Below are 13,280 nucleotides of genomic sequence, written 5' to 3' on the forward strand. Positions count from 1 at the left end.
AACATGAAACATTAATGTTATAAATACATTTTCAATGCCACAAAAGAAATAGCACTCGAACATTAATTTTCTCAGCAAGGCAATTTTACTTCTATAGAAGGGTATGACTCGCGGATGGAGCAATGGTGAGAGCACACCTGAACAAGGGAGGAGAAGAGATTTTTTTTTCCTGATGCAGGTAGCCCCTACTGCTGTGTCACTCCCCTGCTGGCTAGGGTTGGACCGCACAGTCTAAGCTAATTCTGACTGGCTATTTTAAAGAGAGAGGGGGTAGGAGTTGGAGTCACGGAGTGAGTAGTTTGGTGGGAAGGTGGTTACAGAACAGGTGATTCAGGATGATTCAGGTCAGAGCAGGTGACCAGGGGTGACTCAGGACGGAGGAGGTGACCAGGGGAACAGATGTGAACTACTGATTAGAACTGGTGGAAAAGGTTGTTTACTGAAACTAGGGGCGAGGAGAACAAGGAAGTTAAACTTTAAAATGGAGAACAAAGAACTGAACATACTGACATACTGATTCTTTGAAGAGAAATTTAGAACTCACTGTATTCAATATTAAGATCTAAGACTATTAACCTGCAATGTTTAAGACTGTACTCAAACATACATGGGATTGATGATTAGGGAAAGGACATAGAATCCAGGAAACAGGTTTCAACCTAGGAGAACAACAAAGAGGAGACCAAGGATGGAAGGTCTGCTACTGATCTTCAGAGCCCTGGTCCAGACTGTGACAAGGGGATAATGATCTCAGGAGGTGGAAAAGGTAGAAGAAGCTGTTTTGTTTTGTTTTGTTTTGGAGACGAAGTCTTGCTCTGTCGCCCAGGCTGGAGTGCAGTGGCACGATCTTGGCTCACTGCAAGCTCCGCCTCCTGGGTTCACGCCATTCTCCTGCCTCAGCCTCCTGAGTAGCTGGGACTACAGGTGTCCGCTACCATGCCCAGCTAATTTTTTTTTTTTTTGTATTTTTAGTAGAGACAGGGTTTCACCATGTTAGCCAGGATGGTCTTGATCTCCTGACCTTGTGATCTGCCTGCCTTGGCCTCCCAAAGTGCTGCGATTACAAGCATGAGTCACCGTGCATGTCCAGGTAGGGGAAGATTTATCCATCATGGTCAAAGACTGAATAAGCTTGATGAGAAAAGTTGAAGGAACCCAGGGCAAACCAATACTCTTATTCCAAAAATGAAGCCTTAAATATGACATGATTATTTAGTGATTGAGAATCTAGTTGATCTTGATCCCAAGAACAGTCTCTTTCAAGTAGGTCAATCAATAGTCATGATTTGAACATGCTGAAAAGAAAGTGTAATTCTTAGGTTATGTACTAAAAAGTACCAATACTGTCATAATATGTAGGCCATTTCTTGACTTCTAAATTTTATAGTCAACTTATGGACAAAGCACAGAGGCCTTAATTCTAATTACACAACATATTACATAATATAAATAGCAGCAACGTTGATGGTATTCAAGATACAGTCAGCAGAAAGTGGGAGAGAGAAAGTGGTGAGAGAAAGTGGTAAGATAAAGTGAAAGTGCATGTACTAAAATCCTCCCTTATTTAGAATGGGGTTCCAGATACAGTTGAACCAAAAAAAATTAGAAATATATAGAATTTAAAGTTACAAAGATAATCCATCCTCAAAAAAATTAAAGTTCTTATATAAGTAATAAACATTGGAAGGAAAAGAAGATGCTGGCAGTGAGCTGAATTTTCATTCTTTGTAGCAGGCAGCCAATGGATCATGTCTGAACATTTTAAGTTAAGAATAGATTTAAAAATCTCTACTTTAGAGTTTAAATGTAGCCAGCTGAATAACTAAAAACAAATTTAAAGTAAGTTGTTTTGGGAAGCAGGATTGAGTTGAGGGAGGGAGTAATAGATTTGCTTTTCAATATTAGCTCTATATTATTTGATTTTTTAGCATTTGCTGGTATTATTTGATTTTTAAATGTTACTTATATCCTTAAATAACAACTCATCTCTATTTTATAGGACAGGACGAATGGGAAGATTGGATGGGATAATGGATCTCCTAAAGTATCACACACCTATAGCAACATGCAAACAAAGGATACCAATAAAGTAATACTATCGTGAAAGGTATTAGAAAATGTGAGGTGCTATACAAATACCAGTCATTACAGATAAGTACCACAGAATTTGGAGTGCACCTATGTTGAGCCCTAGCTATTTCACTTACTATAAAATCAATGTATCCTCACTGTGTCTTCAGTGAAATGTAAAATGGAGTCTGTATAGGGGTTAGGAACACAGACTCTAGAGTTTGACTGCCTGAGTTTAAATACCAACTCTACTATTTACTAGCTGTGTGACCTCAGGTAAATTAATGAATCTTTCTGTGTCTCAATTTTCTCATTAGTAAAATGCGATCAATGTGAAGATTAAATGAGTTAATGCATATAAAGCCTGTAGAAGAGTGCCTCTCTCAAAGTAACCCTATATACATGTTTGCTGTTTCAACTGCATAATAATATTAAAAGATTTTTTCAATCTTTCATATTATTTCTTTTTTATATATGTAGGTGTCAGGAAATCCTAATGCATGATAGTTGTGCAACCTTCTTAGGTCACTGGCAAACCATGATGTGTGTAAGCTTAAAGCATAATTAATTAAAGAAAAACACTGAAATTTAGAAGAAATTCTGACCCAGACACACACACAAGCTCATGTTTACATAGGTTAGCCAGGGACTGAACATTTATTAAACATCTTCCCATGTTGGGACACTGTTCAAGACTGTTAAGGCTACAAATATGTGGAAGACCTGGCCATCAAGGAGCTTACAGATACTCATGGATCTACATGTGGGGAGGAAACAAGCAAGCTACTTCTGGAACCATTTGGCGGCTTGGCAGCTTGCTACAGAGAAGCTGAAGGGTAGAGCTGAGCCCTACCTCCTGCTCTGTGAGGCGAATGATGATCCATCAGGAGCATAGAAGGGAGAACCTCCTCCTCCACTCTCCACCCGCCCCAAACACACAGTCTTTCCCACACAACACAGGCTTGCCTCCTTAGGCTCAGCAGAAGGGGGAATGAGCTTCCAGGAGTAACACCCAGCTCCTAGCCTCACTAGAGGACCACCCTGGAAAAGGACCTGCTTTACCCAAGTCTTCTCTGCCGCAGTGAAGAAGCCGCCCCCACACCACCAACCACAGGTGCTCTCCCAACCGAAATCAAAAAGCCACTGGTACTATCACCAACCTCTGTCATCCTGCCCCAACCGAAAATATATCACTTGCCTGCCGGCTTTGTCACGTAACTTATTTCTGCATTCAGGACTCACATAGGTCTGCCTGCAATTCCCTTTCATGTTTAGGGCCTGCTGAGGACTGAGCAGTGTGAAAAAATTGACTCAATCATTTTTCAACATTATTAACACCAATTTCTAATTTGTAAATAATATTGTTAGAAGTGCTAGAATTTACATTGAGTCCTAGTGAATAAATTACATCCTGAGAACACCAATAATGAGAAGGAGATTACAGTGACACCTCCAAGAAATAGGAACACTCTTAAGTGGCAACTGGGAGATGGAAGCAGCAGCGAAGGGCAAACCCTGGATGTACCATATGGATAATGAGATGTGTTGGTCATGAACTTAGGGGCAGCAAAGTGACTCTCCTGTGCTCTGGGTGTGTGTGCTCTGGGAGGAAGGCTCTGTGTGTGGTGAGGCAACTGGGTCACATCCCGAGAGTGGTGGTTTCCGTGTAAAGCAGATGGGAGCTGGAGGAGGTGGGAGAAATGAGCTGTGTGAGTGAAACAGCTGTTTGAATGAAACATCCAACAGAGGATGACTCTGCCTTCTGGCTACCAAGGGTGGGGCTCCTGCTGTTCCATTCATGGTAAGAGACCAGATACTTGGGTAGGCAGCATAGAGAGACTCAGCTATGTTAGGGCAGGGCCTACATGGAATCAAATATCAGTGGTATCTTACATTTGCCCAACACATTATGACCTACAAAGTACTTGCAGATTCTTGATCTGATTTATGCCACACATTGGCCTGTGCTCTTGGCAGGGCACGTGTATTATCATCACTCTACGGGGAAGGAGATCCATACATGATCATATGACCAGTAGAAGAGCTAAGACAAACAAGTTGCCCTTTGGAGTCCTACTGTGGTGTTCCTTGCTCCACGTCACACTGCCTTTCCTGGGAGATTTGTCAGGGCAGGTCTCAGTGAGCACTTTGTTGAGATTCTGCTCTCAGGAAGAGAGAAGTTAATTAGTTAAAGATGATTTCCATCACCTGAACCCAAGTCACGTACCAAACGTGAGCCATAAATGCTAAGAGGAGGTGATAGTTAATGCGAAGAAATGATGAGGAAGAATGAGCTGTTTCCATTGGCACATTAAATGGTAGCCTGTGGACTCCCCAAATAATTGATTACCCTCAGAAAACATTATTTACTTTGGTTTAGAATTGAATGAGGTTCGTTTGACCACTATTATATTTCTTGGTAAATAAAAACTGAAAAGAAAGACAATTTATTTAAATATAATGAGTTCTTTAAAAATATAAAAGACTATGTTCAAAGAGTTATTGTTATTTGTTATTAACAATACCCTAAAATTAAACATTATCCCAAACTGAGTAGGCTGTACATTAAATTGTTCATGAGTCAAATAAGAAATGAATAATCTATTGAAACCAAAGCAAAATTATTTTATCCCCAGTAAGAAAATTCTCCTTCTTACCACCCCCAGAGTTTCCACACAGATTAGATAATGGCCTATTTTATTTTAACAAAACTTTTGGCAAAATGTTGACAAGCCACAAATGTGGCCTCTGAACCCAGGGACCAAAAAGACTAATACTGTTCCTTTGAGAAACACACAGTTTGTCCAACAATCAGAAGAAAAATAGAAAACCATACTTGAATCCAACCTGGAGTCACAAGTTAGTGAATTCAACTGTCTCAATTATAGGGTGAAACTTTTCATAAGTCAGTTGCCATCAAGTCACAAAGCACCATATCTATTTTTATTTTTACTATATTTTGTGGTGGTCCCCAAGATAAATTAATGGCTAGCTTAGTGTTTTCAGTTGTTTATTCATTCATCACTCTTATGGGAACACGGAAACATTCAGGCTGTGCAATTCAGTCAGATTATATAAAACCTCCCTTAAATAACAAGACAGATACATCTGGTCCCTTTCACAGGGTAGTCACATAGCTGGCTAGAGTCAAATCTGGCTAATTAATCAGAAAGAATAAAAACTAGACATCTTGTATTCAACTATGTATGTATAACTATGAGCAATGGAATTGAAAACTCATTCTAGATCCCAAGAGGCTTTCAGAAGAAAAGTACAGAGAATGTATCTTGTATTTGACTTAATAGTTTTGTCACTTTAACCAAAATGTTATTCTTGGTCCTAGGAAGACAATGATATTAATGATATTCCTTATCATACACATATTTTCTCTGTATAACTATAGGTTTAAAATTTCAATCATGAGATGATGGTTTATGAAAGTTTGTGGGCTTGCATCCCTATCTCTTATGTGCCTGAAGAACGGTTGGGCTTGTTTGGTTAGTGCCTCAGCAGCAAAAAATTGTCCACACAGTGTATCAAGTCCATTCATCCATCTCATTCATGGTGCAAATATGGCCATGTGGCTTGTTCAGTCCCTCTAGAAACCATGTATTTTATACAGTGACAAACTTCTGTCTGGCCAGCCTTGACTAGAACACAAAAGATATTGGACCTTCATGGATGGTTCATCCCGGACCTTTCGCCTGTTAGTGAAAAAACAGCTCTTGAGATCAACCAGCTGTGGGCCCTGTACCATTATCTCTCTCTGCAATCCCCTAACCTGGCTGTGTAGTCCATTTCACACAGCCAGTGAACACACAACAGAAAACCCAGAGAGCCTTCAGGAAGTCAGCCTGTGTTCAAAGCTTCCACTAACAGCCACCTGCACCGACTGCACCACTTCTCTGCCCTGGCGCATGTTGTGCACCCTCTTTTGGACTTTTTTTTAGGATAGCAGAGCTTCTCGTCCCCTCTGATCCTGATTCTACAAGGCTTTTATTTACTAAGTAGAGCACAGCAAGCAACGTATACCAGAGCCAAACTCACATGGTAGAAATTCCCTGAGGGTATTATACTAAACACACTGCCTCCTTCCTATGAATGATAAAGTGAGAAGAGTGACAAATCTGCATTCTGCTTCATTACACAAAACATACAACCCCTCAGGGCTTCATCTAAGAGGAATCTAAGGACTAATACAATATCATAGAAGTTCCACACCATAAATGAAGAAACTGATACATCAAGAAGTAGTAAAGTAATTAATCCAGGTCAATAAATAGAGTAATGCATTCATTTCCTATTGCTGCTGTAAGAAATTACCACAAGCTTGAAACAGCACAAATTTGTTATCTTAGAGTTCTGGAGGTCAGGAGCCCAAACTGAGTTGGCAGTGCTGAATTCCTTCTGGAGGTCCCAGGAGAGAATCCATTTCCTTGCCTTTTCTAGCATCTATAGGTTACTGGCAGTTTTTGGCTCATGGCCCCATTAACCATCTTCAAAGCCAGCAGCATGGTATTATCAAATCTTTTTCCTCTATGAGCTCTGCTTCTGTTGTCTTGTCTCTTCTCTGACTCTGACACTTCTTCCTCTCTCTTATACAAACCCCTGTGATTGCATTTGTCCCACCTGGCTAATCCAGAATAACCTCTCCATCTTAAAATCCTTAATTTAATCACAAACTCAAATTTATTTTGCCATGTAAAGTAACATTCACAGGTTTGGGGAATTGTAGGGCATGGGCATTTTTGGAGGGAAGAGCATTATTCTGCCTACCACAAATGACAACCAAAAAGTCTAATCTTCATCAGTGACTAAGGATCTAGCAAATATGTGTGTTAATTTCATTCAAACTACATTTAGTAACTAGATGCCAGGTACCATAACTGATAAACATCACAAAGCAAAGAATAGGCATAAAATGCTCATATATATATATATACATATATATATATAGATAGATAGAGAGAGAGAGAGAGAGAGAGAGAGAGAGAGAGATGGAGTCTCGCTCTGTCACCCAGGCTGGAGTGCAGTGGCACAATCTCGGCTCACTGCAACATCTGCCTCCTGAGTTCAAGCGATTCTCCCAGCCTCCTGAGTAGTTGGGACTACAGGCACACGCCACCATGCCCAGCTAATTTTTGTATTTTTAGTAGAGACGGGGTCGCACCACATTGGCCAAGATGGTCTCGATCCGTTGACCTCATGATCCGCCTGCCTCAGCATCCCCAAGTGTTGGGATTACAGGCATGAGCCACTGCACCCAGCCCCAAAGATATATTTTAAATGTAAGTCATAAATAAGGAAGACCTTTTAAGATCCTTTAGAATGGAAAAACTATTAATAGTGAACTGTGGTAACATACAAGACACAAAGAGCTCATATTTCTAATATTTTTTAAAAATGATTTTATAAATAAAAAAGAATGATATGAACAACCCAACAGAAAACAGGGGCAAAATGAGCAATTTATGTACCAAGGCATACAAATGAGCAATGCATATATTGTGAGAAGTCTTCTTTTATATCTCAGATCAGCAAGTACTATGTGCTGAATGTTTGTTTCCCCAGCAGTCATATGTTAAAGTGTGAACCCCCAAGGTGATTGATAGTAGTTGAAGGTGGGGGCTTTGGGAGGAAATCAGGGTTATATTAAGTAATGGGAGTGGAGCCTCCATAATGGGTTAGTGCCCTTATGAGATGGATGAACCAGAGCTTTTATTCTTCACCAGGTGTGGCTACAAGGAGAAGATAGCTGTCTGCAAACTGTCCTCATCAGACAATAGATCTGCTGGTATCTTGATCTTGGACTTGGAAGCCTCCAGAACTGTGAGAAATAAATGTTTGTTGTTTAAGCCACCCAATATATGGTATTCTGTTGTAGCAGCCTGAACTGACTAAGACAGCAAAATTAAAAAGATTAATGATAGTCTTTACAATGGCCTAAAAGGCCTGCATGATCTGGCTCCTTTATCTCACTCTGCCCCTCTTATCTAATTCCCTTCTTCTGCTTCCACCTCACTTGTTATTCCAGCCAGAAAAGTGTCCTCTCACACATTATAGATCATGTACGTATATTTATACACATATACACATAAAAATTTGGCCAAGCAATGCCACGTATAGAAGTTTTTATACAAATGAAAAAAGTTATGCATACAAAAATAAAAATGTTTCCAGGTAGAGATTTGGTTAAATTAATTATTATATATTCATAAAACTAAATACTATGCAACAACTGGTCTAAGTGTATATGTAAAATATTTCTCACATGCATTGACATGGAAAGTTTCTTGAAGTGTATCTGTTAATATAATTCATAACATATATGTTTATTTATTACATAGTTATTAATTATAATTTATATTATTTATAAAATAAATATATCCGCATACATATCCCTTCCAAAACATCTGGAAATGATTAGAAGAGGAACGAACATTATTTTTCATTTACCTGATTATTAACACATATTACCCCAGAAGAAACACTTATCCAAATCATTTAAGAAATTTTTTTTCTTTAAGTCAGAAAGAAAATACCTTTTCTCTCTGTATTTTCTCTATATGCCGGCTTCTTAGGACCATTCTAGCAACAGTTGGCTTTGTGAAATCATTGGAAAATCTCATTCTTTTTGGTCTATATTTTGCTATTCTGAGTAAACATCATCTGTTATGTAGATGACACTCAAAGCCCTCTGAATATTTTCATTTTGCTATGTATTACATAGAAAAGACTTAAGCGTTCTTATAATTTTTATAAGCATATAATCCCCTTTTCTCATGATAAAATATAGACCTAATAAAAGCAAAACTTTCTAAAAATATTTTAGATGTATAAGCTCGGTGAGACTATCTGGAAACTACAAATTTCTGCTACAATCCTAATTGTGGCCCAACTAAGTTATAGCAAATTTTATTGAAGAAAATGCATGGATAACTTTTTTCCTTACAAAAACTCAAAAGAGCATGATCTCTGTAGACACAATTTCTTCTAGTTTTTACATGTAAATTATTCTTACTCTCTCTAAAATGGTTTCTAACCGCTAGAATTACCAGACAAAATTATTTTGAATAACCATATTCTCTATTTTTATATTTAACAGAATTATTTCAAATTATCATTTCCAATGTTATTTTTAACTTAGCATTTTTTTTAAATCTACAGATCCATACATAAAATACGGTGGACATTTTCCATCTGGGCAACATCCTGTCTTGTAATACATGTTCAGGATGGTCTCAGTGCCCTAAAAGAAACAGCACTGAATTAGGTCATGTTGAAGCAGCTTAAATTTGAATTAGAGGCACTTCTGGTATTAACATAGATGTGTTAATATTTCCCTCTTCTACTTTTGAAATCAAACAAATAAAAAAATAAGAAATACAAAAAGAACCTACATATTCCATTTTTGGCAAAACTAGGAAGCAAATTTACTGCAGTCTTCAAAATAAGTTTAAAGGCTGCCAAAAGCAACAAGACCAGACAAAAGCCACATATAAAACATGAGGAGAAGAAGCAAAGAGACGCACGAGAGGATCCCATGGCGGCAGATTTCAGAAAATTGCACTTCCTGCAGGTGAGAGGTTATCTGAGAAGTGCAGAAGCTGTATTCATGCTGGCAGCAATGGGTGTAGATCCTGTGTAATCGGGGGTGGCAACAAGAGCCTTCATGGACCCAGTGACTCTCAGAGAAACAAAAGTGCAGGGCTATGGAATAACCACACAGATGAGCCATATTGGAAGAAAGAAGTCTGTCTCTAAGAAAGAAAAAAAGGAATTAAGAGTCTGAAAGGGTACAGTTATGTTTTTTCTCTTAATGGAACTTTCTGAAAAAAAGTTGCTCAGAAAAACTCAAATTGTTCATTAATGAAAGGAATTAGCATAGCACTGACACCAAGATTATATAAGAGAAGATGTAAGAAAGAAATAGCAGTAAACCTTCCAAACACAAAGGACACAAGCCAGAAAAAATGTTGACACAGAGCAAATAAAAATTGTAGCCAAATGTTTTATTGTGAATTTTAAAATAAAAAAAAAAAAACACTAGTCTTTATGAAGGAAAATTATAAAGGAGAAGTACAAAGAAGGAAAAAATGGAAGAAGCACACAGAGAGAATGTAAAAAGCAAGTAGGAAACTTAGAGAATAGTAATGAGAGAACTGGAGGGAAAAGGTGTAGCATAAAAACAAGTAAAGAAGATTCAACATAGTCCTTTGAAGCTGTCAAAGAGGGAAATAACCAAGTAAAACAGAACAAATTGCTAATGGTATAATTGAAGAAAACTTTCCTAATGTAAAAGATGACCTACAATCACATACTGAAAGAGTACACTCTGTGTCCAGGAATAATAACCCAGAACAGTTAACACCAAGACCCATCCAGTAAATATACTGAATGTAAAGATAAAGAAAGAATCGCAGACAAAATAATCGGATAATTTACAACAGGAAAAAATGTATAGGTGTTCCTCAGACTTCTCCATACCTTCATCCAATGCCAAAATTCTTAAAGTAACACCTGTAATATTCTCAAGGAAAGAAATGTGAGCTAAAGATTTTATATACAGCCAAACTATTCTTCAAATATAAAGGGTACAAACAAAAAGTCTTGAACATTCTGGAATCCAGAAAATGTTGTCCTTCAAAGTCCTTATTGATAAAATTGCTAGAAGACAGACTCCAGCCAGCCAAAGTCCAGGAATTACAACAAAGGCGTTCATGGTGGTCACAGAATATTTTTAGATGCAATTCAAAATTAAAAACAAATGTGGAGCCAATGTAACCAAATAGAATGTTAATTTTATAAGTGCTGAAAATGTAGAAATGATACAGCTAAGACAAATTGGAAAAGGAAAGAGGGAACTAGAGTAAATTTCCCCTTTACCTCTTTTAAAGCTAAAGGAGAGCATTTAAATCAAACAAACCAAGTAATCAACATTGTAAGTCTATATAACAGAAAAATTAAATGCTAAGAAGGATAATATTATTAATTAAATCTGTGGTAGATGACTTTATAGATACAACACCAAAGGCATAATCCATGAAAGTAACGATTGATAAGCTAGGCTTCACTAAAATAAAATAATTTTTGCTTTGCAAAAGATATTGTCAAAAGAATGAGAAGAGAAAGCACAGATTGAGAGAAAATATGTTCAAAAGATATATCTGATAAAGGACTGTTATCCAAACACTTAAAAATTACTAAAAATCAGCAATAAGAAAGCAAACAACCTGATTGAAAAATGGACAAAAGACCTGAAGGGACACCTCATCAAAGAGGCTATACAGATGCAAAGTAAGCATATTAAAATATATCCAACATCATATGTCATTAAAGAAGTGTAAATTAAAACAACAATGAGATACCACTACATATCTACTAGAATGTTCAAAATCCAAAACACTGACAGCATCAAATGGTGGCAAGGATTTGGTTCTCTCATTCATTTCTTGTGGGAATGCAAAATGGTACGGCCACTTTGGAAGACAGTTTGGCAGCTTTTTACAAAACTAAAAATGCTGTTATCATACAATCTATAAGCAGTCATACTCCTTGGTATTTACTCAAAAGAGGTGAAAGTTTATGTCCGCACAAAACCCTTCACATGGATGTTTATAGCAGCTTTATTCATAATGATCAAAACCTAGAGGCAACCAAGAAGTCCTTCAGTAGGTGAATGGATAAATAAGCTGTGGTATATCTAGACAATGCAGTGTTATTCAGTGATAAAAATAAATGAGCTACCAAGCCATAAAAAAGCAGGGAGGAAATTTGAATGTGTATTACTAAGTGAAAGAACCCAATTTGATAAGTTTACGTACTGTATGATTCCAACTCTGTGGCATTCTGGAGCAAGCAAAACTATGGAAACAGTAAAAAGATTGGTTGTTTCCAGGGGCTATGGAGTGGGAAGGGTAAATAGGCAGAGCACAGGGGATTTTTAGGGCAGTGAAATTATTCTATATAATACTATAATGGTAGAGACACGTCATTATACATTTGTCTAAACCCATGAAATATACGATATCAACAGTGAACTTTAATGTAAACTACAGAATTTGGGTGATGATAATGTGTCAGTGTAGGCTCATCACTTATAACAAATGTACCACCGTGGTATGTGATATCAACAGTGGGGGAGGTTATGTGTATGGGGGAAGAAGACAGGATATATGGGTACTCTCTATATTTTTTCTACTCAGTCTTGCTGTGAATCTAAAACTGCTTTAAAAAATAAAGTTTATTGATTTAAACAATAAAAATTTGGGTGGTAGAGGAAAGGAAGGGAGAGGAAAGAGAAGAAAATGCCAACCCTGCATTGCTTATAGAAGAAGCTAACATATATACTGTCTAAAGAGTTAAAAAAAAGAGTGCTACATATAAAAGTAAGTACATATAAGAGTGCTACTTTAAAAAGTAAATCCCTGATTAAAATATGTAACTTCCTAAATTTTAGAGTTACTGCATAAGTAAAACAAAGCAAAAATATGAGACCACATAAAAGATATTTGATTTTTTTAACTATAAAAACACAACCCATACTCCAAGAATGGTAGATTAAAAACCTCCAAAAATTCCCTTCTTCAAAAAGATCAGTGAGAACACTAGGACAATCAATGTTTTAGAGCTCTTAAAATTTATCAAAGACTGGCGACCAACAAGAAAAATGTCTGAATCTAAGTAAGAACAACGGGTTTTGTGGCTTTTTAACTTCCCTATTATCATCGTCCTCTCCCAGCTCTATGGGAGCCTTGATAACCAACAGCCTCGAAACCATGTTGGCTGTACAGACTTGAAGACCTGAAGCCACTGGAGGCAGCAGAATGGTTTTGGAACTCCCGCCAAAAGCCTCACTAGAGAAAATTGTCACTCTTTGACCTATCTGGCAAGTTTCTGAAAATCTCAATTCTCAAGGCTTGTCTTTATTTGACCTTACTCAGAGCTCACACTTTGTTAACATCTGCCCACAGGGAATCTGTGGAAAACAACCAGTAGTGATTGTTTAACATGGTGGCTGCCTGAGACAGCATTACTAGTTGGAGCTAAGAAGAGGCTGACCAAAAAACTTCCAAGGAATAAAGGGAATGAAATGTCTTTGGGGGACTTGAAAAGCTCTGACATATTCCTGGTAATCTAGTAGATTATGTACTTGTATAAGGCTGTATGAATGCCCAAGGAAGATATTAAAAGGTTCTCTTCTCTCACTT

At 37.5% G+C, this 13,280-nt stretch overlaps 1 protein-coding gene across 3 annotated transcripts in view; it reads left to right on the plus strand.

Moving 5' to 3' along the window:
- Positions 1–8,080, plus strand: part of TMEM167A (transmembrane protein 167A) — a 172,798-nt gene extending 164,718 nt beyond the window's left edge. For 2 of the 3 annotated variants that reach the window (XM_063811121.1, XM_063811122.1), the window contains one exon: positions 7,803–8,080. In XM_063811121.1, coding sequence (XP_063667191.1) covers positions 7,803–7,962 — 160 coding nt within the window. In that variant the 3' untranslated portion in view covers positions 7,963–8,080. Of the gene's footprint in view, positions 1–1,999; positions 2,108–7,802 lie in introns of all 3 variants that reach the window. The other variant, XM_063811123.1, reaches the window with a different exon arrangement.
- Positions 8,081–13,280: the final 5,200 nt, after the last annotated feature.

The sequence above is a fragment of the Pan troglodytes genome, chromosome 4, assembly GCF_028858775.2.
Source record: "Pan troglodytes isolate AG18354 chromosome 4, NHGRI_mPanTro3-v2.0_pri, whole genome shotgun sequence".
In the NCBI taxonomy this organism is placed as follows: domain Eukaryota; kingdom Metazoa; phylum Chordata; class Mammalia; order Primates; family Hominidae; genus Pan; species Pan troglodytes.